General features: G+C 43.2%; 1 protein-coding gene across 1 annotated transcript in view; it reads left to right on the top strand.

Annotated features, from left to right (window-relative positions):
* The first annotated feature begins 901 nt into the window (after positions 1-901).
* Positions 902-25,947, top strand: part of Dock8 (dedicator of cytokinesis 8) — a 194,200-nt gene continuing 169,154 nt past the window's right edge. The window contains exon 1 of the mRNA XM_041661501.1: positions 902-1,035. Coding sequence (XP_041517435.1) covers positions 983-1,035 — 53 coding nt within the window. The 5' untranslated portion in view covers positions 902-982. The remainder of the gene's footprint in view (positions 1,036-25,947) is intronic.

Raw genomic sequence — 25,947 nt, 5'->3', positions numbered from 1 at the left:
ATTCAAGTGGTCAACAGCCATATATGGCTTGTGGCTTTCATATCTAGACACTGCAGCTTTGACCCAAAAATACACCCCTTTCGTATTTTCTGAGGCAAGTTGACAAATAGAGACACACAAAGAGTATTCACACAGCACAACTTGGACCAAGAGAATGACTTGTAACTGGCAGATGCTTCTCCATCCTCATATTTTGGATTTTTTTTTCTCCTCCTCTTCCTCCTCCTCCCTCTCAGATTTCTCCCATGTGCCAGGGCTGGGCTGGTCAAGTTTTTCCAAGTGAAACTAACCTCATTTGAGGTACGGATGAATCTCAACGCTGTGTGTAGTGTTTCCTCGAGGGAAAAAAGTTTTATCTCCGGTCATAAAAAGAAAAATTATATAGCTCACAATATTTACTCCTGGGACGGATCTGTTATAATAAAGTGTTCCATGAATGATAGTGCGCATTCGGTTGGAAAAGTCGACTGGTGTCCCATGAGATTGCCGTTTTGTTGCTGTTGTTGTTTTCGAACTGTCGTCTCCCGGGAATGGCGTCAATCTTCCGGGAGACCCCTCCAGAGCCCGGGGCTGCTGGACCGGGCGCGCGCTGCCCCAGCTGCCCTAGTTGTCCTCCGGCTCCGGCCGCCGGCGGCGTTTCCGGCCAGCGCTCGCGGTCCCTGCTCGCCCGCCGGCGTCCCTCTCCACTCCGGGTCAGCGACGGGAAGCGCGCGCTTGCGGCCGGCGACTCGGAGCAGTTCCGCGACCGTCCACGCCCTCGCCGAGCGCTCGGTGCGTGCCAGGCCGGGCGGCGCTGTGGGCGGCGGTGCAGGGCCCTCCCCCGGGAGCTGCGCCGCCAAGGTGGAAAGGCGGAAGTTTCCCGGCGCGGCTGACAGATGAGGCTGGCGGCGGGCGCTACAAGCGCTGCAGCAGCGGCTGTGCGTTTGCGTCCCGTCCCCCCGCATCCCCGAGAGTCCCGAGGCCGGCGAGCCGCGCGCGCGCCATGGCCACGCTGCCGAGCGCCGAGCGCCGCGCCTTCGCGCTCAAGATCAACAGGTAAGACGAGTACGCGGCGGGGCGCGCGGGGACTCAGCCGCGTCCTCGGTGTCCTCCGTCACCCGTGCCGCTTCATCGAGCAGCCTCTCGCGCCACCTCCCCAACCCCGCGTGGTTCGAGCGTCCTCGCCGGTCTGACAGGTGGCGGGACCGGAGAGCATAATGCGCGCCGAGTGTGCCTGTGTGGTGCCGCGCGCCGGGACTTGTCTTACAAATTGCGCCTTCCTTCCAGGTTGGAAAAGGGGAGAGGAGCGAAGTGGCTGAAATCAGCTTTGCTTTGAAGCAGATCCGTCCGTCTGTGCCAGGGTTACTTTCAACCTCCCCTCCCTTTCTAGAAAGGATCTTGGCTCCTGATGTCATCGCTATTTTTATTCCTTGGTCCAAAGGGAACCAAAGTGGAAAAAGCGATTTTTAAAATGCTTCATTTAAATGAGCAAAAAAGGGACGAGCCGTAGCTGACATTTAAAGATCTATAGCACTCCAGCCACTTTATAATCGGAGTTGCCCAGACGACATCTTTATGTGTTGATTGCTCAGAGTTCTCAGTAGACTTGAGAGGTAGCGCTTCCTCCCCTGAAAACTGCTGACATGCATTCGGGGGCATTTTTGCCCTGACCTGGGAAATCTAGACTGCCTGGCTGAAAAATAACTGCTCCACTGTGAAGGGCAGCCCTCTGGAGGATTGCCAGTTTGTTTTGTTTTTGTGTTTTTTCGATTGAGCTTGTTGGGAAGTTGATCCACAGTAAATTCATCTCCGGACTGCTAGAGAGTGAAGCTTGAACCACCAGGTATCACCATCCTTGAATAGTGCTCTGATAAGGACGTCAGAGGGCCTGTGGCTCTGCGCTATGTAGTTGTGAGCAAATCATTTCTCTGACGTCACTATTTCTTCTGTCAAATTAGTTTAATTATTAATGTGGACTATATACAAATGTTGCAGGCTAAAGGGTGCTAGTCTAAAGCCATAAATCATATCAGATAGTCTTCCTGCGGGAACTTATTTTCTGAATCCGGGGTTTTATGGCTGTTGTGGGGTAGTAAGGGCTATGCATAGGAGTTTTTGGTGGATGTCATGGTGGTTTAGCTGCTTCTCCTTGTCCCTGTCCTGAGAAAGAAACAAGTCAGGAAGCAGGAACAAGGGCAGGAAGATGAGAGGATTCAGGTGGGGTGATACTGATCTAAAGCAAGTGACCCAGGCCTAAGTTAACCCTGCAGGCAATCTTACAAGGAGTTATGGGGTTGGTGGAACCCAAGGGTTAAGAATAAAGGATTTGAGCCTGGCGGTGGTGGTGCACGCCTTTAATCCCAGCACTCAGAAGCAGAGGCAGGCAGATCTCTATGAGTTCGGGGCCAGCCTGGCTCTACAAGAGCTAGTTCCAGGACAGGCTCCAAAGCTCCAGAGAAACTTGGTCTCTATTAAACAAAAACAAACAAAAGAATTAAGGACTTGAGCCAGATGTGGTGTTCTTGCCTATAATCCCAGCCCTTAGGAGGCTGAAACAAGAAGATCACAAGTTGAATGCCAGTCTAGGCTTCATATAGAGATCGTGCAACAAACAAACAAATAAACAACAAAACAAAAACAACCACCCAAACAAAACAGTGTTAGAAAAACCAAGAGCCAGGGTACAATCAAATTTGCTTACAAAGGGGCTGCTCATTGCAAACTAACTATATAACGTTGGGCGTACACATTTTAAATTTTTCTGAACTTTGACCCCTCCCCCTTCTCTCTGTCTCTCCAAGGTCTCACCTTGTAGCCCAAACTGGCTTTGAACTCCAAGATGTTCTCCTGCTTCTGCTTCCCAATTGCTGGAGTTGAAAAAAAAGAGCCACATCTGGCTTTTGTATAAATGGGAATAATGCTGATTTCTGACCATAGACTCTCCCTTTTCTGTCTGTGAGAGGAATTGAGTGAAGAAGCAGAGAGGGGACAGAGTACTTATAATGCCTGGCTCAGAGTAAATGCTAAGTCACTGTTAGCTCCACGGTGTCGCTAGCTTTATCGGGGCATTGTCATCTTTAATGTCACCATTTCCAAGAGTCAAAGAAGAAAAATAAGGAACGCTGAAGCTGGAGTATTTTCTAGACAGAGATCATTTAGTCGTGGGTAGGGGGATGCTAATGCCCCCTGGAGCTTTCCTGGGGTTGACTTCTCTCACACATCCTATACTGTGCCGAGAACCTCAGACATACTCAATGGAACAGAATGTTTGTTCTAATCTGGCCAAGAAGTGCCCACCCAGGAAAGTAAAATGTAAGATGTTTTCTAATCTTCCGGAGAGAAGATAAATTGCATTTTTCTGTTCCGTGAGTTTTCTTTATACCCTTTATACCATTCTGTATATTGGGTGCAAGAATTACTCCTTAAGAGCTTGTCAGGGATAACTTTCAGAAGGGTGGATTAATAAGAATGTGCCTAGTGGTAATATAACATTAAAACCCACCACTTAAAGATCACACCCTGTGTTTCAGATGTTATCACAAAACCTTAGGACACTCAAGTCATCTTGTACAAATGTGTTTAGCTTTGCCAACTTGACACGATCCAGAATCACCTGGGAAGCAGTCTAACTGATGGCTCTCTCCATTGGTTTTGCCTGTGAGCATGGCTGGGTTAGATTCTCTATTGTAATTTGATGGAGGAAGACCTAGTTGGTGTGGGCAGTTCATTTTCTGGTTGCATTACAGTGAAGACAGCTGACTTAAGCAAGCCAGAGTGTGTCTATGCCCCTTTTGTGCTTGATCGTGGGTATGATGAGCTGCTTGAGTTCCTGCCTTGACTTCCCCAAAAAGATGGGCTGTGACCTGACCTTGTAAACCAAGTAAACCCTTTCCTCCCCCTAAGCTGGAGATATTTTACCATGGAGAGGGAAATGAAACGAGAATAGAGGGGGAAAGTAAGCTGGAGATGTAGGTTGCACAAGGCCATGTCATTTCTTAGAGGCCCTGCTGTCAACAGTGGCCGTCAGGACTGCAACTTGCTTAGGACAGCACTCTTCGCTAAGTCTGCGCTGTTTTGATCCACGTGGTATGAGAATTCCCTTTAAAAGCAAAGAATTAACTTTTAAAAATCATTTCAGTAACAACGTTGACAATTCCGTTTCTGAGTAGTGCAGAGTATGTAAACAATGTGATGGTTTGTGGTGTTAAACATGGAAAAATATCTTTGACTTTACATATGTCTATCAGTTTTTAAAAATAGGTCAAATTCCAAGAGTAAGATTGTGTTGAAATATGGCCATTAGGACTTTTAGTACAAGTTCCTATTTTCACCTTTTTATTTTATGATGATACTGCGTATTTGTCAGGTTCTTTGTCACTGTTCTTTGTGTCAATGAGCTACTGCAATTTGACATACTAAAAATTATAACTGCAAGGAGCTCGGCTCTGTGCCTCAGCCTCACCAAGGCATGAGCGGTCTCTTAGTCTGTGAAAAATGCTCCCCACTGCGTTCAAATTTCTGTGGCTTCCTGCAAACAGCATTGCCCAGCGCAGGGCCAGGGCCAAAGCCAGAGGAAGTTGAGAAGGCTGCCAGCAGCTGTCTCCCCGTGGTTGTCTGACTCTCTCATGCTCTCACAAGCCTAGATTCAAGTGCTGGAAAACTGGAGGTAGGGCGTGCTGGGAGCGTCCTGTGTGACCGTAGCCCTTGTTGTATATGATGTTGTATATTGTTGTGTAGACTGCCACATTTCTCCAGAGCCTGTAGCTTGGAGCCATAGAGCACAGAACTCCCACTGAATTGTTCTGAGTGGCAAGAGTAAAGTTAACTTCCTGGTGAACAATATGCATTTGTCCTGAGTTTAGTTTTTCCCTGATTGTCATGCAGAAGAGAGACAAGATCTGTATTAGGTAGTCACAATCATGTTGTGTTTGGGGTTTTAGGAACTGGAACTGCTGTATTGAATGTATCATAGTCCTTTAGGGAGCATTCCCTTGTTAATGACCTCTTTGATTACTGGAATTTTCTGCTTTTGTAGGTGCCGGAAATTATTAGTAAGACTGTGAAGATTCATTAAACAATACCTTGGTTTCTTTATCCTTTTATGCAGTGTTGGGTATTAATCCTAGTGCCTTATGCATGCTAGGTGAGTGTTTTACCACCAACCATTATCCCTTATCACTTGTTTCTTTCAAACAAGAATAGGTGCAGAACTTGATGCTAAAGTAAAATTAGAACTTTGGATAAAGAAAGAAAATATATAAACTGTTGGGGGTTATTAGTAACCTTCTGGACACCCAGGATTGAACGAAATAGAAGATATGACTTTTATAGTTCTTACTGTATTAGTTAATTTCTGTTACTGTGATAAAATGCCATGACCAAAAGCAACTTACAAAGGAAGAATTTGATTTGGCTTATGGTTCCAGAAGGAGAGTCCATAATGGAGTCGGTGGGGGTGGGGCAGCATGGCTGCAAGCTATCAGAGCAGGAAGCCAAGAGGTCGCATCCTCTGCTGCAAACACGAAGCAAAAACAGCAAACTGGAAGCGGGACAAGGTTTAAACTTTCAAAGCATGCTTCCTCTGTCAAGTTTACACCCCTTTCCCGGAACAGGTCTGCCAGCAAGGGATCAAGTTCAAAGGCTTATGCTCGTGGGGAACAGTTCTCATTCAAACGACCACACTTACTATGTGGCGGATACGGACCTAAATGTTTCTGTCATAACTCACCCACTTCTATGAATTAGGAACAATTACTTTCTTCATTTACAAATGGGGAAGGAGAACTCAGACAAGTTATGTAAATTCCCATCTCCCACTGCTGATTGAGGTCAGAGCTGGGATTTGTATTCAGTCTGTCTCCAGTATCCTGCCCTCCTACTCACCACACCATGATGTGTCTTGGGTTTGTTTTAAAATAAAGAAGTAACAATATTTACTATTTACTCAGTATCGTGTCGGACAGCCAGAATTCCAGCACTGGTGAGGGAGACGCTCCCTAGCTGCCACCCCTGATGAGGAGCTGGCGGCTGCTGATAGCTACTGGAGCAGGGAGAATCATTCTTATTTGAAGGACCAGTGGGAAGCCCCACACTCATGTCCACGTGAGCAGCACTCATTAGACTTAGTGTGACTGCAAAAGAAAAAAAGATGTGAAGTTGGGAGGGGGACATGTTGAGAGACTATAAAGGGAGTTGGAGGAGGGAAAAGGGTGGATGTGATCATATTTTATTGTATGCATGTATGAAATCTCACAAATAAAATTATAGTAAAGAAATGATAACAGTTGAAAATGTTTATTATTGATTTGGTTTGATAAAGAAGTACACATATTGAGGTATCATACTATACTCAATAAATAAGTATTATTTGTAAATAAAAATGAAAATAAAACAATAAAAAATTTTAAATTTTCTTAAAAAGAGAAAGACATGCCAGTCAGATGGCCTAGCTGGCAAAAACCCTTGTCTGACCACTTAGAGACCTGCCCTTGATGGAAAGACAGAACTGATTCTCCAAGGTTGTCCTCTGATCTTTACATATTCACCATACACCATGTACCCACATCCATACACACACAGCATGTACGCATGATAATAATATCATACCAGTCATTAGGATAATTTTCTGGAAGATAAAACCAGGTGCCATAAAAGAATAAAGTTACATAAAGGTTTCATTCAAGAACAACCCCAAGGTACCAACCTGTAATTCAAACTACTTAAAAGGCTGAGGCAGAGGAGTTACAGGATCAAATACAGACTCTGAAACTTAGACCTGGTCTCAGAATGTAAAAAGAGGGCTAGGGGTATGGCTCAGTGGCAGGACACTTGTCTAGCATGTACCAAGTCCAGTACTGAAGGAGAGAGGAAGAGAGAAAGGAAGGAAGGAAGGAAGGAAGAAAGAAAGAGAAAGAAAACAAAATAGAGATGGGGACACGGCTCAGTGATCAGGGTCTTGCTGTACAAGCCTGGTGACTTGTGTTTGATGTCTAGAAGCCACATGGAGGTGGAAGAAAGGACTGACCCTATAATGTTGTCCTCTGGTGGTCACGCCTACACCCATTCACTCACACACATACATACACAATAAGAATCAATAAAATAAAGTTTAAAGAAAACAACCCCTTGGGGCTAGAGAGACCCCTCAGTGGTGAAAAGCAAATACCTGTCTAGTGGAGAACCCTTCACATACGTTTGTGAGGCACTATTCACAGCCTTGGGGGCCCATGGAGTGGAAAAACAGCGTCATATGGCTCCTCATGGAGAGGGAGATCTCAGAGACCAGGTCTCCTGTCTCAGCTCTCCTCACAGAGCTCGAGAGGGTATGGGATGACATCACGAACACACAAGGGCATGAAAAGGTGGAGGTCACTCCACTGATCTCTTGTTGGAGAACTCTTAAGAAGTAGGGCCACTTGGGTCCTTTCAGTGGCAAACAATTAGATACTTAATATTTTTGTGCAGTTTTATTGATGGTTAAAGCAACAGAAATGTGCTATTTCTGATCCTATAAGCATCCAAGCTTAGTATTACTGGTCAGATTGCTATATAGCCCAGGTTGGCCTCAAACTCATGATGATCCTTACGCTTCATCCACCCAAGTGTTTAGATTAAAAGCATATACCACTAGACCCAATTGAGGTTCATTACTGCAAATAGCAACACATGCATGCATTCATGCTCGGACCCAAATGCAATAAATGCAACTCCATGAAGTAATTACCTAAGAGAGCAGAAAGGAGAACAGAAACTGCAAGCAGAGCAGAAGACACTGTGTGTGTGTGTGTTGTGTGTGTGTGTGTGTGTGTGTGTGTGTGTATGAAGATCAGAGGACAACTTTTGGGAGTTGTTTCTTGTTGTAGCGTATTATTTTAAGATGTATTACTTTCATTTATGCTGTGGAATATTTGGTTAATGATACAAAGACGTGTTGCATTCTTTTATGTTGTATTTGTTTAACTCTGTGAAGCTGTGTTACTTTGCCTGCCTACAATACCTGATTGGTCTAATAAAGAGCCGAATGGCCAATAGCTAGGCAGGGGAGAGATAGGTAGGGCTGCCAGGCAGAGAGGTTCTCATCTGCCTCCTTACTAAGGCAGGGTGTCCCTTATTTCTGCCAGAGTGTACTCTAGGCTAGCTGGTTTTAATAACTTCTCCTGTCTCCCCTCCCACATCACCACAGAGAGTGCTGGAATTACAGATGTGCATTGCTGCATCTGGCTTTCTCCTTGGGTGGCAAGCATTTTACTGAACACAGATTATCAGGCTTGTACAAGCGCATGCTTTTGCCTGCTGAGCCATCTCCCTAACCCACATTCCCCCATTCCCTTGTAGAATTTAAAAAAACATCTAAAGCAGAAGCACAGTAAAAGGAAAATAGCAAAGTGTAATAGCCAAAAGGAAAAAAAGATACCCACATTTCAACCACGCATAAATAAATGGTTCCTAACAGTTGGATACACTTCCTCTTAATTTTTACAAAACCCAAATCATCTTGTGCATGCTACATTATAATCTTTAAGTTTAATACATCTAGGGGCTGGAGAGATGGCTCAGTGGTTAAGAGTATTGCCTGCTCTTCCAAAGGTCCTGAGTTCAATTCCCAGCAACCACATGGTGGCTCACAACCATCTGTAACAAGGTCTGGTGCCCTCTTCCGGCCTGCAGGCATACACACAGACAGAATATTGTATACATAATAAATAAATATTTAAAAAATACGTGTAAAGAACTCTCCATATCAATTATTGTAGGCCTATATTATAAATAATGTAAGTGTGTTATGATTTACTGAAATAGCTATTATTGGGCATTAAGATAATTTTCATTTTTTGCAAAATAGTGGAGAGTTTGATGGAACAGTCTAAAGCATATTCCCTGCGCTCCTGCAAATACCTCCATATACATTTCTAGTAGTAGAATTGCTTGCTTTAAAAAAAAGTTTGTTTTTTATGTAAGTGTATGCATTTGTGCATTATATGTCAGTCTGTGTGCCCATATATTCATGCAGAAGTCAGAAGGACATTGGGTATACTCTTGGTTTTTGGTTAGGCTGGCTGTCGAGAGCTGGGGTTACAGGATCATGTGATCACGCCAAGCTTTTTATGTGGGTGATGGCATCCAAACTCAGGTCTTCCTGACCTTACCCACTGAGCGGTCCCCCAGCTTTAGCTCTTGACCTAGAAAATGCTTCTTTTCCTGCCTTCAGCCCACCCTGCCTCCAGCCAAGGGTTTATCATTCTTTTAAGTGTTTCTTTGTTAGTTTTGACTCCTTGCCTGAATGTTTCCAACCTCCTGTTCAATTGCTCTCCTGGGTCACTGAGTAACCTCTGCAGTAACTTTTGTTAGTTTGTTTTTAGAGATTAAACACAGTCGTACATTGCTCCCTTTTGCTTAAAGTGCAACCCAAGATGCTGGCCACTAACTTGACCTTTTTTCCTTCCTTCCACCATACTCCTAGGATAACTAGGTGAATGATGCAGCTAGCAGGCTAGTCTGACAACTTCTTTATTGGTTTTGCCACAAACGATAATTACCAGGCCTTGAATTGTAGGTAGTATTTTTTGTTTTTGTTTTAAGGTCTTTTTTCTTTTGGTTGTTGTTGTTCTTTTACTTTGCTTTACAGTTAATTCCATCAGCACCCCCTTTGACTGCATAAATGCCAAGCATTTTAAATAAAATATGTTTTCCTGGGATAAGAGGATAGGGAATGTTGAGATTTTTTTTCATGCTTTTTGTGTTCCTTTTCCGGAAGACTTAGAAAAAATAAAAATAAACAATAAAAACAAACAAAAACTCTTTTTTTAAAAATTTGATTTTTGAGACAGGATTTCTCTGTGCAGCTTTGGAAACTGTCCTGGAACTCAATCTGTAGATCAGACTGGCTTTGAGCTCACAGAAATCCACCTGCTTCTACCTCCCTAGTGCTGGGACTGAAGGTGTGCACCCTCACTGCCTGGCTACTTACAAACCTCTTAAATTTCCTGGCTTCCTCTTCCATTGTTCTCTCACAATAAAGGCCAAAACTTAACAAAGCCAAACTACAACTAGATGAAGAAATGCAGAACAGAAATCAACCACAACCTCTTCCTTCATCTCTCTCTTTTTCTCTCTCTCTCTCTTTTTGCTTTTGCATCTTTGTGTGTATAACCATACACATGTGTGTGTTCACATGTGTGGAGGTACATGTGTGTGTATGTGTGTGTGAGGAGCATGTAGGTGTGTGTTGACATCAGATGTCAACCTTCCTCTGTTACTTTTTCTCAGTGTCTTAAAGGTCTCTCACTGAACTCTGAACTTGCCATTTTGGCTGACCTGGCTAGCTAGCTTGCTTTAGAGAGTGAATCCATGTCTCTGCCGTCCACACATTGGCATTATGGGAAGGCCTCAGTACCTACCTAGCCACTCCCTGGGTTCTGGCTGTCTGAATCCCCCTTCTCACCCTTTCACGGCAACTCACTGAACCATCTTCCCAGACCCCCTTTTCCATTCCCGTCCATTCTCCCCTCCTCTCTCTCTGTATTTTACATTTATAGCTCTATTTTTTTTGTGTGCCTTGTGCATGTGTGTGTGGGCACTCTAGTGCCATGGCACATGTGTGGAGATCAGAGGATCACCATTTGGGTTCTGGGGAATCACCAAGCTGTCAGACATGCCAGCAAAGGCTTTTGCCAGCTGAGTCATCTTTCTCTTATCTCTTGATTTACAAAAGAAAATTAGGCTCTCGCTGAAGACCTAAGGTTCCCCTAGCAGAACGCTTTCTGCCAGGGACCCCTTAGTGGTCACATGGTCTAAGACTTTTTTTTTTTTTTTTTTTTTTTCGAGACAGGGTTTCTTCTGTGGCTTTGGAGCCTGTCCTGGAACTAGCTCTGTAGACCAGGCTGGTCTCGAACTCACAGAGATCCACCTGCCTCTGCCTCCCGAGTGCTGGGATTAAAGGCGTGCGCCACCATCGCCCGGCTTCTAAGACTTTTTTTATACTTCCTATCCTCCATTCCAATCTCAAGACTGACTCTTAGCTTCACTACAGTCTGCCTGCCAGAGCTTTTCCCCCCACCTACCGTCCACTCCATAGGGATGCTCTCTCGGTGCAAAACCTGGACCCCTAGCTCTTCCCTGCTGCCCCTTTCAGTCCCGCCTAGCCCATTTCCATTCATTCAGTTGCTGACTGACCTGCAGAAGCACTCTCTTCTACCAGACAACACTAACCAAAGAACACCATTCCCACATAGATACGGCCAGATATGTACACCAAAACCACCACAGACATCATAACTCCAGATGCCTAGAGCCCAGCCAAAAACACAAACACGAACGGCCCAGACAACACGCCTCCTCCAGAAGCCAGTGATCCCACTGCAATAAGCCCTGAGAAATGCAACCTAGCCAAAGCACAAGGCAAGGGCTTCAAAGTAGCAATTTTGAATGTGCAAGAAACTTAAAGAGGGTGTGAACAAATGCCTTAATGAAGACTGTGAAAAACACAAACAGTTGTTCAAGAGATGTGTTATAAGACATGGAAGTGAGAATTTCAGGTCTTGAGGACAGTGCAGAGGAAAGGGATACCACAGTCAGAGAAAAATGTTAGATCTAAAAATACTCCAGGCACAAATCAGCCGGGAAACCTGGGACACTATGGAAAGACCAAATCTACAATTAATAAATGTAGAGGAAGAAGAAGCCTGGGTCACTGGCACAGTAAATACTTTTAACAAAATCATAGAAGGAAATTTCCCTAATCTAAAGAAGGAGGTACCCATCAAGGTACAAGTGTGCCAAACACCAGATAGACAGGACCAGGAAAGAAATTCCCCACAATGCATAATAAACCAAATACTAAATGTATAGGACAAAGAGGATAGGTAAAGATACAAGGGAAAAAGACCAATTAACATATAAAGGCTGCCATATTAGAATAACATCTGACTTCTCAATGGAGACTCTAAAAACAAGAAGGGCTTGGATGGATGTTCTACAAGCTCTAAGAGATCACAGATGGCAGTGCAGACTGACATACCCAGCAAAACAGTCAGTCATAATAGAAAGAGAGAGAGAGAGAAAAACATACCATGATGCAATCCAAATTTAAGCAATTTCTACCAATCCAGCTGTATAAAAAGCACTAGAAGGAAAACTTTAGCTAGAGGTTAACCACATTCAAGAAAACACAGAAATAAGTAACCTCAGACAAGAAAACAAAAAGGAGGGACCCACACCATGGCAGCACAATAACAGGAAAAAGTAAAAGCTGCTCCTTCTTAACTCTCAGTATTAATGTTCCCAATTTTCCAGTAAAAAGACACAAACAACAGACTGGATTAGAAAACAGGATTCATCTTTTGCTGCATCTAAGAAACACACTGTACCGTGAAGGATATACATTATCTCAGGGTAAGAGGGTGGGAAATATTCTAAGAAAATGGACCCATGAAGCAAGCATGTATAGCTATTCTAATATCTGGTAACACAGACCAAGTAAAAACTAATCAGAAGAACTAGGGAAGGCCACTACATACTCATCAAAGGAGAAATCTACCAAGAGGATTATGCACCAACATAAAGACACCCAATTTCACAAAAGACATAGTACCACAGCTAAAATCACATATTGACCCTCACGCAGTGATAATGGATGACTTCAGTACCCAGCTCTTCTGACAGACAGGTCATCCAGGCAAACACTAAACAGAAATACTGGAGTTTAAGAATGTCACTAATCAAATGGACCTAGCAGATAATATATAGAACATCTCACACAAGCACAAAGAACATACTTTCTTCTCAGCAGCTCATGGAACTTTCTCAAAATTTGATTACATACTTGGACACAAATATAAGTTTCTTATATTCAACAAATATAAGAAAATTGAAATAGCATCCTATAGCCTGTTTGACCAGCACAGATTGAGGCTGGATATTAACAAAACAGAAATAGTAGAAAATAGACAAACTTGTGAAAACCAAATGACAGATTCACTACTGAGTGAAAAATGGAAATCAAGAAGGAAATTAAAACTTTTTTAAAGAGCTGAATAACTGAAGAAAGAAATTGAAGAAGGCACTAGAAGATGGAAAGATCTCCCATGCTCATGGTATGGTTAATATAAAACAACCATCTACCAAAAGCTGATTCTATGCAATCCCTATCAAAAGTACAAGATAGTTTTTCACAGAAACTGAAAACAACAGAAAAACAATTTTCAACTTCATATGGAAACACACAAAAAAAAGCAAGATAGCTAAAATAATCCTGAACAAACTAAGAACTGCTGGAGATATTACCTCCTAGATTTCAAATTGTATTACAGAGATGCCATAAAAAAACAGCATGATGTTGCATAAACACAGATACGTTGATCAGTGGAATCAAATGGAAGACCCCAGACAAAAGTCCATAAACCTGCTGACACCTGATTTTTTGACAAAGAAGCCAAAAGTACACACTGGAGAAAAAAAAATACAGCATCCTCAACAAATGTTGCAGGTCGTGAAGCTGAAAAGCTTCTATACAACAAAGAACATCATCATTAGGGCGGGGTGGAGAGACGAAGAAAGATCTTTACCAATTATACAGCTGATAGAGGGCTAGAATCTAGAATACATAAAGAACCAAAAAAAATCAAACAAAAACAAAGCAAAACAAAAAAAGGCAAATAAATGACTCAATTAAAAATTGGATTCAAAACTAAGCAGAGTTCTCAAAAGAGGAAATAAAAATGACTGAGAAATACAGAAATGTTCAATACCTTAGCCATCAGAAAAATGTAAATTATAACTATTTTGAAGTTTACCTTACTTCAGTCAGAATGGCCAAGATCAATAAAATAAATAATAGCAGATGCTGGGAAGAATTGGGGAAGGAGAACACTTATTCATTGTACAAACTTATGCAACCATTATGGAAATCAATGTGGTGTTTCCCCAGGAAGCTAGAAATCAATCTACTTCAAGATCCAATAAACCACTCTAGGGCTTATACCCAAAAAACTCCACATTCTGCTGCAAAGAGACTTGTTCATCCATGTTCATTGCAGCTCTATTCACAATAGGCAGAAACTGGAGACAGCATAGATATCCATCTGTTGATGAATGGATAATGAAAATGTGGTACATTTATACAATGAACTATTAGTCGGCAGTTAAAAATGAAATTTGTAGGTAAATGGATGGAGCTGAAAAAAAAAACTATCCTGAGTAAGGTGACCCAGACCCCAAAGGACAAATATTGTATGTTTTCTTTTACATGCAGATGTTATCTTTAAACTATCGGATAACCTTAGAGGTTAAGTGCCTAGCAAGGGACTAGCTGGGAGGAGGAGATCTCCTAAGGAAAGGAGAGTAGACTGTATTGTTATGGAGAGACAACTTAGAAACTAGAACAGAAGGATTAAGTCAGGAGGGAGATGGGAGAGAAAGGTAAAGGATATGGGGAGGGACAGCTAACACTAGAAGCCATTTCAAAAACCACATAGAAACCTACTATTATAGAAGCTTCCTAAAATATATACATATATGAAAGAGATTTGAATGGAGTCATCAAATAATAGGAGAAACAATTCGACATTTTATACCACCAAGTAAAATCTCCAGTGCCAGGAATGGGTTACATCTTTTTGAGTTGTTGATCAAAGAGGTTCCACGGAAACCTCAAATGTCATATCCTATCGCCAAGGCCATGGGTTGTTCTCCACAACTTGATGTTAAGGCTGTATTGCTGGAGAACACTTACTTGTTATCAGACACAAAAACATTGGGTTTCTGCCTAACAAGAAGCTTCATCCCTGCTGACTAGTGTTCATGGTGCGGAAAGCTACTCAGCGCACTACTGGAGGAGAAAGGTAACATCAATATTTCCCAGCTATAAATCCTATGACCTACTATGGTGTCCTGCGTGCAAGATATACTGGTCTAATAATGGCATGAATCTTATGGGAGTAACACACCATTTATTTTTTAAATTGGATTTAGGAAATTAGGAATTTCTTAATTTAGGAATTCCAAATAGGAAAGTTAGATTCATGGAAACTCCTTTTCCATGTAATGGAACCTATGCTCGACACTACTAAGAATCTGAGACTAGATAAATCACAGGTCTAGGGGAAAACCTACTACTATTATTCTGCTAAAGGAACATAGCAATAATGTGACTCCTAATGATGTATTTCTATACCCATAGAACAGTGTCTCACTAACCCCACATCATATATGGGAATTAGTACAGCAACCTTTAACTGGACAATGTATAGAGGGGGAGAGACTTTTTTTTTTTTTTTTTTTTTTTTTTTTTTTTTTTTTTTTTTTTTTTTTTTTTGGTTTTTCGAGACAGGGTTTCTCTGTAGCTTTGGAGCCTGTCCTGGAACTCCCTTTGTAGACCAGGCTGGTCTCGAACTCACAGAGATCCGCCTGTCTCTGCCTCCCGAGTGCTGGGATTAAAGGCGTGCGCCACCACCGCCCGGCTGGGGAGAGACTTTGGAACACTAGTACTAAACAGAGTATCTTCATTAAACCCCTCCTCTCAAGGATCCAAGAGAAATAGGAGGCAGTAAAATTTAGGAGCCAAAGGTGGTGAATGTCTTCAAATAAACAGTGTTTTCCAGACACAAGGGGCAGGTGCACATAAGCACATCCAGAGATTGTGAGAACATGTGTAAGACCTGCACAGGATCAAACTAGATGGGGTCTTAGCACTGAGAGGGGAAAGTGGGCATGGGCTCTCACCCCTATCCAGGAAGATATCTGCAAGTGATACCTGCAGGCAGAGAGAAAATCAGTTTTCTCCAGTGGAGTCTCATTAGGTTTATCAGCTACACATCAGGGCAGAGCCCATGCCCAGGGGTAGTTGGCTAACATAAATGCAATCAGTGGTATTTTTGTAGACATTTTGTTTCATTCTGCTTTGTTTTGACTGTTTTTTTTTTGTCTTTAACTGGTTTTTATTTATTTATTTATTTATTTTTTGTGGGGCAGTGGTGGTGGTTGTGATTTTTGTCTTTTGTTTTGGCTTTTTTTTTTTTTTAAATAGAGAAGAACATAAAGTTGGGTGGGTAGGGAGGTGGGGAAGATCTGGCCTCCCAGATCTGGGAGAGGAGAAAAACATGATCAAAATATATTGTTTGAAAACATTTTTTAATGAGTAGGTTTGTGATCCTAAGCCAAGGAGTTTGATGTTTCATGCATTCACTCGGGCCTTAACTCACTCACTCCATCTATCGAGCATCATATCTTGAGTTCTGTGCTAGACTCTGAAAATACAAAGAAAAGTGACTCGTGGGCCTTGCCTTCAAGGATCAAGGATACTAACCAAGATTAAGAACCAAAAAGGGAGGAGCCTCTCTTGCCTTCTGGCCTGTGGCCTGGCCATGCTGTGCCTGCAGAAGGGCCAGCCTTGGGTTCATGCCCCTGGGGATGCTTCAGTAGCATTACCCAAAACATTTTTGGAAATCCAATTTAGAAATCCTTGCAGAGAGCAGTGAACACTGCATCTTAAAAACAAGCTCTGTGGTATGAGAGGATGTGCTTTATTTTTTTTCCAAAGTCTTCAGAAGTATAGAAAACACAGATAATTTTGTAAATTTGCAAATATTTGAGAGTCCTCTGGCTGTGAATGGATAGTTGTGAGCATCAGCATCTTATGACTTTTGCTTTAGATATTTTTAAGTTTAGAAAAAGGGAGTGTCAATGGTAAATGTGAAGTCTGCTCTCCCTCTGTTTCCTCAGGTGAGCACTCTGAGGAGTTGTACTTGAGTCCTGTGTGTGTGTGTGTGTGTGTGTGTGTGTATGAGAGAGAGTGAGAGGAGAGAGAGACAGAGACACACAGAGACAGAGAGAGAGACAGAGAGTATGGACACGCATGCTTATCCATAAGCAGTGTGTTCTGTGTGGTCATTAACATTCAAACAGGCCCATTAATTTAGATAATATCAGCTTGAATTAAAAAAAAATGAGAACTGGGACTTGGGGATATAAGTCCATGGTGTCACTCTTGCTGAGCAAGTGTAAGGCCTTAGGTACAATCCAGGGGTGCGGGGTGATAACTGTAAAGTCATGGATCTGTTTGGCGGTACTTTCTCAAATTGTGCTGAGTATAAATGCCGAAAGAAGTTCTGAAAGTGGTTTCCGAAAGCCGGCTTTCTCAGACAGACTTACATGATGCTCCTCTTGCGGGGTTATAAGGAACAGCAGTTGCTTACATAGTGTGTGCACTCTAGTACTGTCTTCCAGACAGTCTTTAACATTATAGGTTCACCACTCTTTTCCTGGGATGGCCAAGCGGGACATTCTTTAAGAGCCTTTTTTATTTCTCCCTCAGCTGACTGTATCCCGTGATGCATTTGAGATAGTCATCTGGGTCTCAATAACGTGGTTATTTTTAAATGCATGTTTTTAAAAGCGCAGAATAAAGATGTTTGTCCCCAAGCTGTAGGACTTAGAAAAGGGTGTTGGTTAGCAAAGGACTGGTCCCGTGAGCAGTCCGCTTGAGTGTTTTGCTGGTGTGACTGAACCATTACCCCCGTGCTCTGGATGTCTGGTCTAGCCTATGCACCACAGCTCACAGCAGAGAAACTCAGAGGAATGACCATGGGTAACAAACCCTTTCTCCTAAGGATTCTGCCTCACCTTGCTGCCCTGCACTGTTGTGCTCCACATGGAGCACATGCCTTCGTTGGGACACTGGATCTCTCTCACTCAGGTCTCTGCTGGGTAACATGACATTCGTTCAGCAGAAGCTGGGCATTCCTCATAACGTTACTCTGCTGGGTCCTGTCTGAGGAAGCTGGAGTCCTGCAGGTGCCAGCAATCCTACTCTACTTTATACCACAGTGCGTTTCTCTCCCTTACGTTAGTGAGGACAACACAGGCTGGCAAAGCAGCAGTCCATATCCTTCTAGTTAATAAGATGGTCTCAGGCCTTGGTGGCAGCTGTTCTTCTAGAAACAAGACTGTCACCTTCCTTTGACTCTTATGGCTGGCTGGCTTCTTCTACTAATATCTTTCATTTCAATCACTATCTCTTTTCCCGGTATCCTGCAGAAGGGCAACTGAATTGACCTATTCTGCCATCAAGTTTATCCATTCTATCTTGTTCTTCAGCTGATACTTTCATTCAGACCAACAGAGAGTTTTTCTAACAGGATAAATAAAAACCCATAGACAGATGGTGGGGTTCAACCTGCAGGTGAAAAAACCAAAATAGTCAGCCACTGGCTCTTACCTCTACCTCAGTCCGAAATGGCCATTCTGTCTCCAGGAATCTCAGAATGAAACTGATTGAGAGCTGTCTCCTCCCATTTTATATTCCTCTCTAGGGCTGGGGTTAAAGGCGTGCACCAGCACTGCCTGGCTTCTATGGCGAACTAGTGTGGCTACTGGGATTAAAGGTGTGTGTCACCACTGCCTGGTCTGTAAGGCTGACCAGTGGGGCTGTTTTACTCTCTGACCTCCAGGCAAGCTTTATTTATTAAAATACAAATGAAATATCACTATATTTCCCCTTTTGTCTAAAATAAAAAAGGTTATAAGTAATATAAGAAAAATTGTATACAATAAGTACAATGACTCATGATTGGGAATATGTTAATTAGGAAGTCATCTTTGAGGTGGGAATAATGATTTAAAAATGGATACATTTTAGAGGACCATTAATATGGCCCAGTAGGTAAAGGCACTTGCCACTAAACCCAATGAACTGAGTTCAAACCCTAGGACTCACAGGGTAGACAGACAGAGGGACCTAACTCCTCACAAGTTAACTGACCTCCATTCTCTGTCTCTGTCTCTCTCTCTCTCTCTCACACACACACAAAATGATACATTTTCTCCTGGAGATGTAAGAAAAGAAAATGAATGGATCCAGGACATGAGTCATACCAAAAGAGATCTATAAAGAGGAGGAAGAACTGGGCCAAGATGTGGCAAACTGCTACGTATACTAGGAAAGGGAGCTGGTGGGGCAGTGAAAGCCCAGATGCCACATTTCAAGGGTGACGCAGGAGCCATTGGCTTTGCCTTGATGGCTCGTGGAATCTCCCGAGGCAGCAGTTTTAGTACTGTTCGAGGAAGTCGGGTCTCACCGGGTTAGAGATCGAGTCCATGCGGAGGAAATAGAGGAAGCTGACAGAGGCCACTCCTTTAGAACATCTGTACAGACAGAAAGAAGTGGGACAATGGTAACCAGAAACTCCAAGGAGGCTGTGACTTCACACAGACACGATAGTGCGCAGACGAAAGGACGTGCAGAATTTAGAAAGAATAGTTAGCCTATTAAATAACTAGAGGTGGAGGAAGGTGTTTAGAGTCTTTGATGCTGTAACATCAAAGTAACAAATGTCATTTTGTACTAGCGTCAAGGCTTTAAAAATCTAGTAGTTTACAGAATATTGGGGTCATTATGGTATCTTCAAGTGAAGAGAAGTGATAGGCATTGTTCTTTGCTCCCATTCATCTCCCCATGGCCCTCTCTTTTTTTGTCCTCGCTTTTCCCTTGTGCTGGTTCCCCCTATATCTCAAGTAGTCTTCCTCTGCTTCTCTCTCTCTCTCTCTCTCTCTCTCTCACACACACACACACACACACACCTTTATTCTTCACATGAAAGGAAACATGTAACACTTGTCTTTCTTGTTCCCATCGCACTCTTATGTAACTCTCTCTTTGTTCCCTTCTTCCCACACGATTCCCTTCTGTTTTCATACCATTAAGAGGTCTAACAGCAAGAAAGAGTAATAAGTAATAACAAGATTCTAATTAGATATCTTCCACATAGGAGATCTTGAGACATGACATCTTCATAGACAGCATTACCTTTATGAATGTAATATTTGTTTTAGTTTTCTTATGTTTACATTTATCTTCCTGGGTCTGAAGAGATGGCTTAGTGGTTAAGAACATTGGCTGCCTTTCCAGAGGGCCTAGATTCAATTCCCAGCACCCACATGGCAGCTCACAGTCATCTTTAACTAAAATTCCAAGGGATCTTAGTTAGTTCCCTATTGCTACATCAAAACACCACGACCAAGACAACTTATAAAAGAAAATGTTTAATTGAGTTTATGGTTTCAGAAGGATAGAATCTGTAATTGCAGAGCAAAGGCATAGTGCCTGGGACAGCTGAGAGCTCACATCTTGATTGCCAAGTAGGAGGCAGAGAGGACACTGAGAATGTCACAAGTTCTTTGAAACCTTGAAGCCTATCCCCAGTGACATACCTCCTCCAACAAGGCCATGCCTCCTAAACCTTCCCAAACAGTTCCACTAACTGGGGACCAAATATTTAAACATATGAACCTATTCATATTCAAACCGTCATGGGACCCAGTGCCCTCTTCTGGCCTGAGTGGGCACCAGGCATGGATGTAGTACACAGACATTGGAGGAAAATGCTTATACATATAAAAATAAATAAATCTTGAAAAAAAACCAGTTTATCTTCCTATGTGTGAAGTAGAAGAACGACAGTATTTTTATTTGCTACACACTTGCTGTGAGTTGATATGTTCCTCTGTCAAGAGTCCTGTGATCCGGAACGTGAGCTTGTTTGATTTAAAGAGAAGTCTTTAGAGGTATAATCAAGCTAAAGTAAAGTTACCCTGTGTTAGGATCGTCTCAAGTCCCCATCACTGATGTCCTTGTGGGAAGAGCCTCAGGATTCAGAGGCAGCCATGGGAAGACTGAGGCAGAGTGGCTATCCTCCCACAAGCCAAGGAATGCCAAGGATTGCCAAGGATTGCCAAGGATGCCAGCCAGACACTACCAATGCAAGGATTCTTTTCTGGCATCTTCCCAGCAAGCATGGCCTAGTTGACACCTTGTTTCAGCTGGTGGCCTCCAAAACTATGAGAATAGTTTCTGTCATTTTAGGTGTCCAGGTTGTGGTAAATTTCTGTGGCTCTTCTAGGAGACTAATGCATTCTAAAATTTTGCAAGTTAAAAACGACAGCTGATTTTGTTTTCCTGGTTCCAGCAGTCTGGCTGTTTGGGTTGGGCCAGCTGCATGGCCTTCTGTAGCTTTCATTTGGGGGAGTTATGTCACAGCTACCTGGCAGCTGGGGTGAAGTGGGCAGATGACCTTCTACAGGAGTTCAGGCCCTTGATGCTGACTGTTGGGAACCCTCCCTCCCGTCTTCATGGGTCTCAGGATCACTCCTGGCTTCCTAACCTCCCTACGAGGAGTGTGGGTATCCTAAAAGGGTGACGGCGGAGGCTGTGAGGCTTCTTGAGGCGCACGACTGGAGCTGAGCTTCAGTAGCCTCAAGACTCAAGTAGGAAGGTGCTACATGATGCTTGGCCATTTAACTCTATCACCTATGCCACAGGGGAGGTGATCCTGTCCCCATGACAACAGTCAGACAGTTTAAGCAGAAGGTCTTGCCTTTTCCTGTTTGTATCGCAGTGCCCATTTTACAGGCACTGTAAAGAATGGATGATGCTGACTCCCGTAAAGACGCCAGTGAATCACCCTTTGTGTGAGACTCTTTGGTCCATAGGAGACATCGTTGTGTCTGGAAGAACAATCATAACCCTGCCTGGAGGCAGCTGAAGGAACTTAACAATGTCTTGGTTTTCTCATAGACCCATAATTACCCCGCTGAAGCCCGGATTGCACAGCTGTCTCAGAGACAACCAGGGTTGTCAGGCTCGAGAGCAAGTGCCTTTACCATTGGCTCCCTCTTGCCAGCTCAGCTGCTGTGTTCTGGCTTTCAGGTTACCCTGGCTTCATTCAGTGGGCAAATAGGATGCTGCATCTATTTCTCAAATTCATCAACTCAAAAATACTGTAAGAAGTTTCCCTTAGGCCATTGATCAGCACTGTTCCTAAGGTTCACTGATGCATGGGGTGTACGGTGAGGGGAATAAGGAGGTATGGTGCAAACCTGGCAGCTAGCTCTGACAGCCGCTCATCATTGTGAAAAGAGAGCCAGGGTCTTTGGCAGTCAGTAGGCATCTGTTCCACTGGTTACAATCACAAGGAAGGAGCGGACTGTTTCATCACCATGTGCAGGCCTCCTTTGGCTTGCTGTTGACTGATAGATAAAAATGGTATGATCTATATCACAGGATCTGGGTGTCATGTCTATAAAGGAAGCAATAACCAGAGACTCATGGAGAAGGTGCCTAAGGTTCTAGAGGGAAACAGTGAGAATTCAAGGTGGATTTGTAAGTCGAGAGTGGATAATGTGGGGTCAGGGGTGTATGAAAATGTGGTTACAGTCAGGAGTACCAGAAGCCCCGAATGTAACTGCAGGCTGAAAATTACACAGCTGCTAAGGAACCAGGTTGGTTGGCCTTGTTCTTTCTTCTTGTAGCATTAAACTTAAGCTCGTCTAGGAAAGCCCACAGGGAGATGTTGTGAAAGCCGCTTGACCGAGATTAATTCTGAGTCGTAGTTGGCAGGAGAAGCAGCGTGGTGGTTCTGACCTGGGAGGAAGGAGTATTCCGAATGTTCGCTCCCGTGTGACTCCTGTAGTCTGTGACAGGACAGCTGAGATGAGAAGTTGAGTCATGTACTCTCCGTGCCTGGGTCTCTGTGGGTTCGCCGTCTCCTGCTTTGTTTATGGTTGAGTCATGTGCTACTCCGTCTTCCTAGCTGATGTTAGATGCCACAGTCACGATAACAGCCCACAGGAAATAGCTTCTGCCAGCCCCATTGGCACTCAGGGCAGATTTTACAAGTTCTTTACTTCCCTCAGTCCTGGGTTTTTCTACCTGTAACATAGGAATATTAATGCTATCAGCTTCTTGGGGTCATCTGAAATAGGTGTGCAAACCCTACACAGACTGAGCACTGACCATAGTGATGCAGTGTCTGGAAAGTGGGGTCATTTCTGTCATCATATAGTAAGGTGGCATGTAGTAGTACACCTAACGTTCTGTAGGGATCAAAACAGGAAGTGGATTAGTAAGGGCAATGTCAACCAAACTGGAAATGAAGTATGGAAAAATGTCAAAATGACAGCTACTCCAGCTTAAGGAAGAGTTCAGCAGATGTGGTGGCGTGGGCCTGTAATCCCAGCATACAGGAGGCTGAGACAACAAGATTCAAAGTTCAAGGCCAGCCTGGGCTATTTAGTGAGACCCTGCCAAAAGAGAAAGGAAAAAAGGAAGGAAAAATATTTCATTTCACTTACAAGCACAGCTTATATTTGGAATGGGCACATGTAACATATGAACATAGAAATACATCACTCACACTGTGATAAGCTCTGACGGAAAGAGACTTAAATGCAAAATGAAAAGTAGGATGATAGATTTCCCAGGAATCTCTTGTCCTGAAGACTGGAAGAGATGGCAGATCACACTGCCATGTTTTCCTAAAAGAACTTTTATGGACAGTCCCAAGTAATGGAAGACTACAAAGAGAATTGTATAGACCCGGTTAAGTAATGCGCACAAAGGCCTGTTGTGAGCATTTGTATATGGGATTGAAGTAAACAGAATGATACAGAGAAGAGCTAACAGGGAGATGTGACTGACCCCGAGGAATAGCAACTACCACATTAGATATAATACCCTAAGACCTGTGGACTTGCCTCCTATTCTCTTCTAAAATGGAAAATGGCTTGCTAGTCCAAAAAAATGAGTTACTTAGACAACAAGCTGAAGTGCACAGAAGCAACATTTTTTAAAAATAAAAATGATTTCCAATTATTGGACCTAAAGTTCATCACTTTTCATAGCTTGATATCACATACACACATACATACACACACACACACACACACACACACACACATGATTTCTACAAACTTGGAAGCATGCTTAACAGTGTTTTATAATCTGCTTTGTCAGTTAAAGACAGCAGCAACAGCTTTGCTTGCCATCTTGTCATTTAATACCCTTAGTTTACATTTCTTTTCTCTTTTTTTTGTTTTTGTTTGTTTGGTTGGGTTTTTTTTTTGTTGTTTTTTTTTTGTTGTTGTTGTTGTTGTTGTTGTTGTTTTTTTTTGGTTTTTTGAGACAGGGTTTCTCTGTGTAGCTTGGTACCTGTCCTGGAATTAGCTGTTGTAGACCAGGCTAACCTTGAATTCACAGAGATCCACCTGCCTCTGCCTCCTTAGTGCTGGGATTAAAGGCGTGCTCCACCACCCAGCCTGGTTTACATTAGTAATTAATGTGAAACATTCTCCTGAGAATGCAGACTTTCTCTAATTCTTTATGGGACTGCGTTGGTTTCCAGTTAATCATAGTTAGAAATGCATTGTACTAAATACATGTGTGCTATCAACTTAAGTGTGTGTGTGTGTGTGTGTGTCTGGTGTGTGTAAATGCGTGTGTGGGTGTGGGTGTGCAAGCATGCGTGTGCACATGCCTGTGGAAGGTAGAGGACATCGCTGAGTGACATTCCTATGGTGCCTTCTCTTCTTCCTCCTTTTCTAGACAGGTCTCTTGTTGATGTGTAGCTCACCATGTGTGCTGGACTGCCTGGTCACTGAGCTCTTGGTGTGTGCCTGTTTCTGCCTCCCTAACACCAATTACCAGTGAACACTGCCACAGTCAACTTTTTTTTTTTTACCTGGGTTTGGGGGATCAGACCACAATCCTTGTGTTTGCAAAGGCAAGCGCTATCCCAAGGGCACTATCTCCCTGGCCCCTTTATTCTCATCTTTAATGTTTCAGAGGGATAAATGCCACAGACGGCAGCTTGGGTTCAGATGTACGCCCTGGTCTGTGTGGCTTCTGTGCTGTCTTTTGGAAGGGCTCATGTGGTATCTGTTTTTAAAATGAAGTTTAAAGATGTTTTGAAAATTCTAGCACCTCTAAGCACGGCCTCGCTTATTGGGGGTAAAAGTCAATTGTTTTTGACAGGGTTTCTCTGAGTTCCAGGATGATCTCAAGCTTCCGAGCATCCTGCCACAGCATCCCTAATAGATTCTGAAATAATTATTTTATGGGCACCTTTAAGAAGACATTAACCTCCAGAGTTTGACTGGAAACCATTATAATGCTTGAGCAACTGACAGACTGATGTGGACAAATACTATTTATTCTGCAAGCTTCCTGGTAGCTACACCCTTTTAAAACCAATGCTATTCTGGGTAATCTTGGTTCTATTTGAGGACCTCATACGAATTCATAGTCTATCTATCTCAAAAATCTATAAAGGAGCCATTTGTAGAGAATTTATATGGGCTTGAAGAGAGTAAAGTTATACTGAATATCAAAGGAGAAAAGTAATTATCAGTCTAGGCTGCTCTGATCTCCGTGAACTACAGTAATGACTGAGTGAGCAGAACGTGCCCACTGGTGTAATAGTAGCATGGACATCTTGGGAGTTACCACCCATTTTCTGACTGGATTTAAGTCCTGTGCTACAAGATAAAACTCAAACCTGGCACCCAGAACCTGTGGCTAGGTAAATCAAAGGCCTTAGGGGAGAATTTACTAGTATTATTCTGTTAAAAGGACATGTTATTAAACTGATTCCTAGTAACTTACACCATTATATCCATAGATTAAAATGTTTCTCAACCCCCCCCCCTCAGAGAAGTATCTTATTGTAGTAGATGACAACTGGCCAGGGTGCAGAGACTAAGAGACTTCAGAATAGTCAGCCCTGAATGTGACATCTGTGTCATATGCCCTTCTTCCAAAGCTCAGGGCGTATTGCGGAAGAGAGGGTGGAAAGAGTGTAAGAGCCCGAGGTGGGGGATGACTGTAAGGAGACAGTGTCTTCAGGACACAGCAGGGCACCACACGTATGACAGTGCACACAAGTACCTGTTCAAGTACCAGCCAGGAAAAAATAAACAAAAAGCACCATCATGGTGAGAGGAAGCCTGCACCAAGTTCCATCCCTCGCTGAGGAGCTATTAGCAACTGATAGGTGCTAGGGGAGGAAGAGCCAGCTTCCTTACGTGTATAGCCCCTGGTGAGTCGGCCACTCCCCAGTGGAAGGCCACACATCCAGGAATATATGGGCCGTGCAATTTGACTCAATAGGTTAAAAAGAATAGAAGGACACAAAGTTGAGTGGG

This window comes from Microtus oregoni, unplaced genomic scaffold (assembly GCF_018167655.1).
Source record: "Microtus oregoni isolate MIOR12 unplaced genomic scaffold, Mior012 000012F_ref0000307, whole genome shotgun sequence".
Lineage (NCBI taxonomy): Eukaryota > Metazoa > Chordata > Mammalia > Rodentia > Cricetidae > Microtus > Microtus oregoni.
This window is presented reverse-complemented; position numbering and strand designations above follow the sequence as displayed.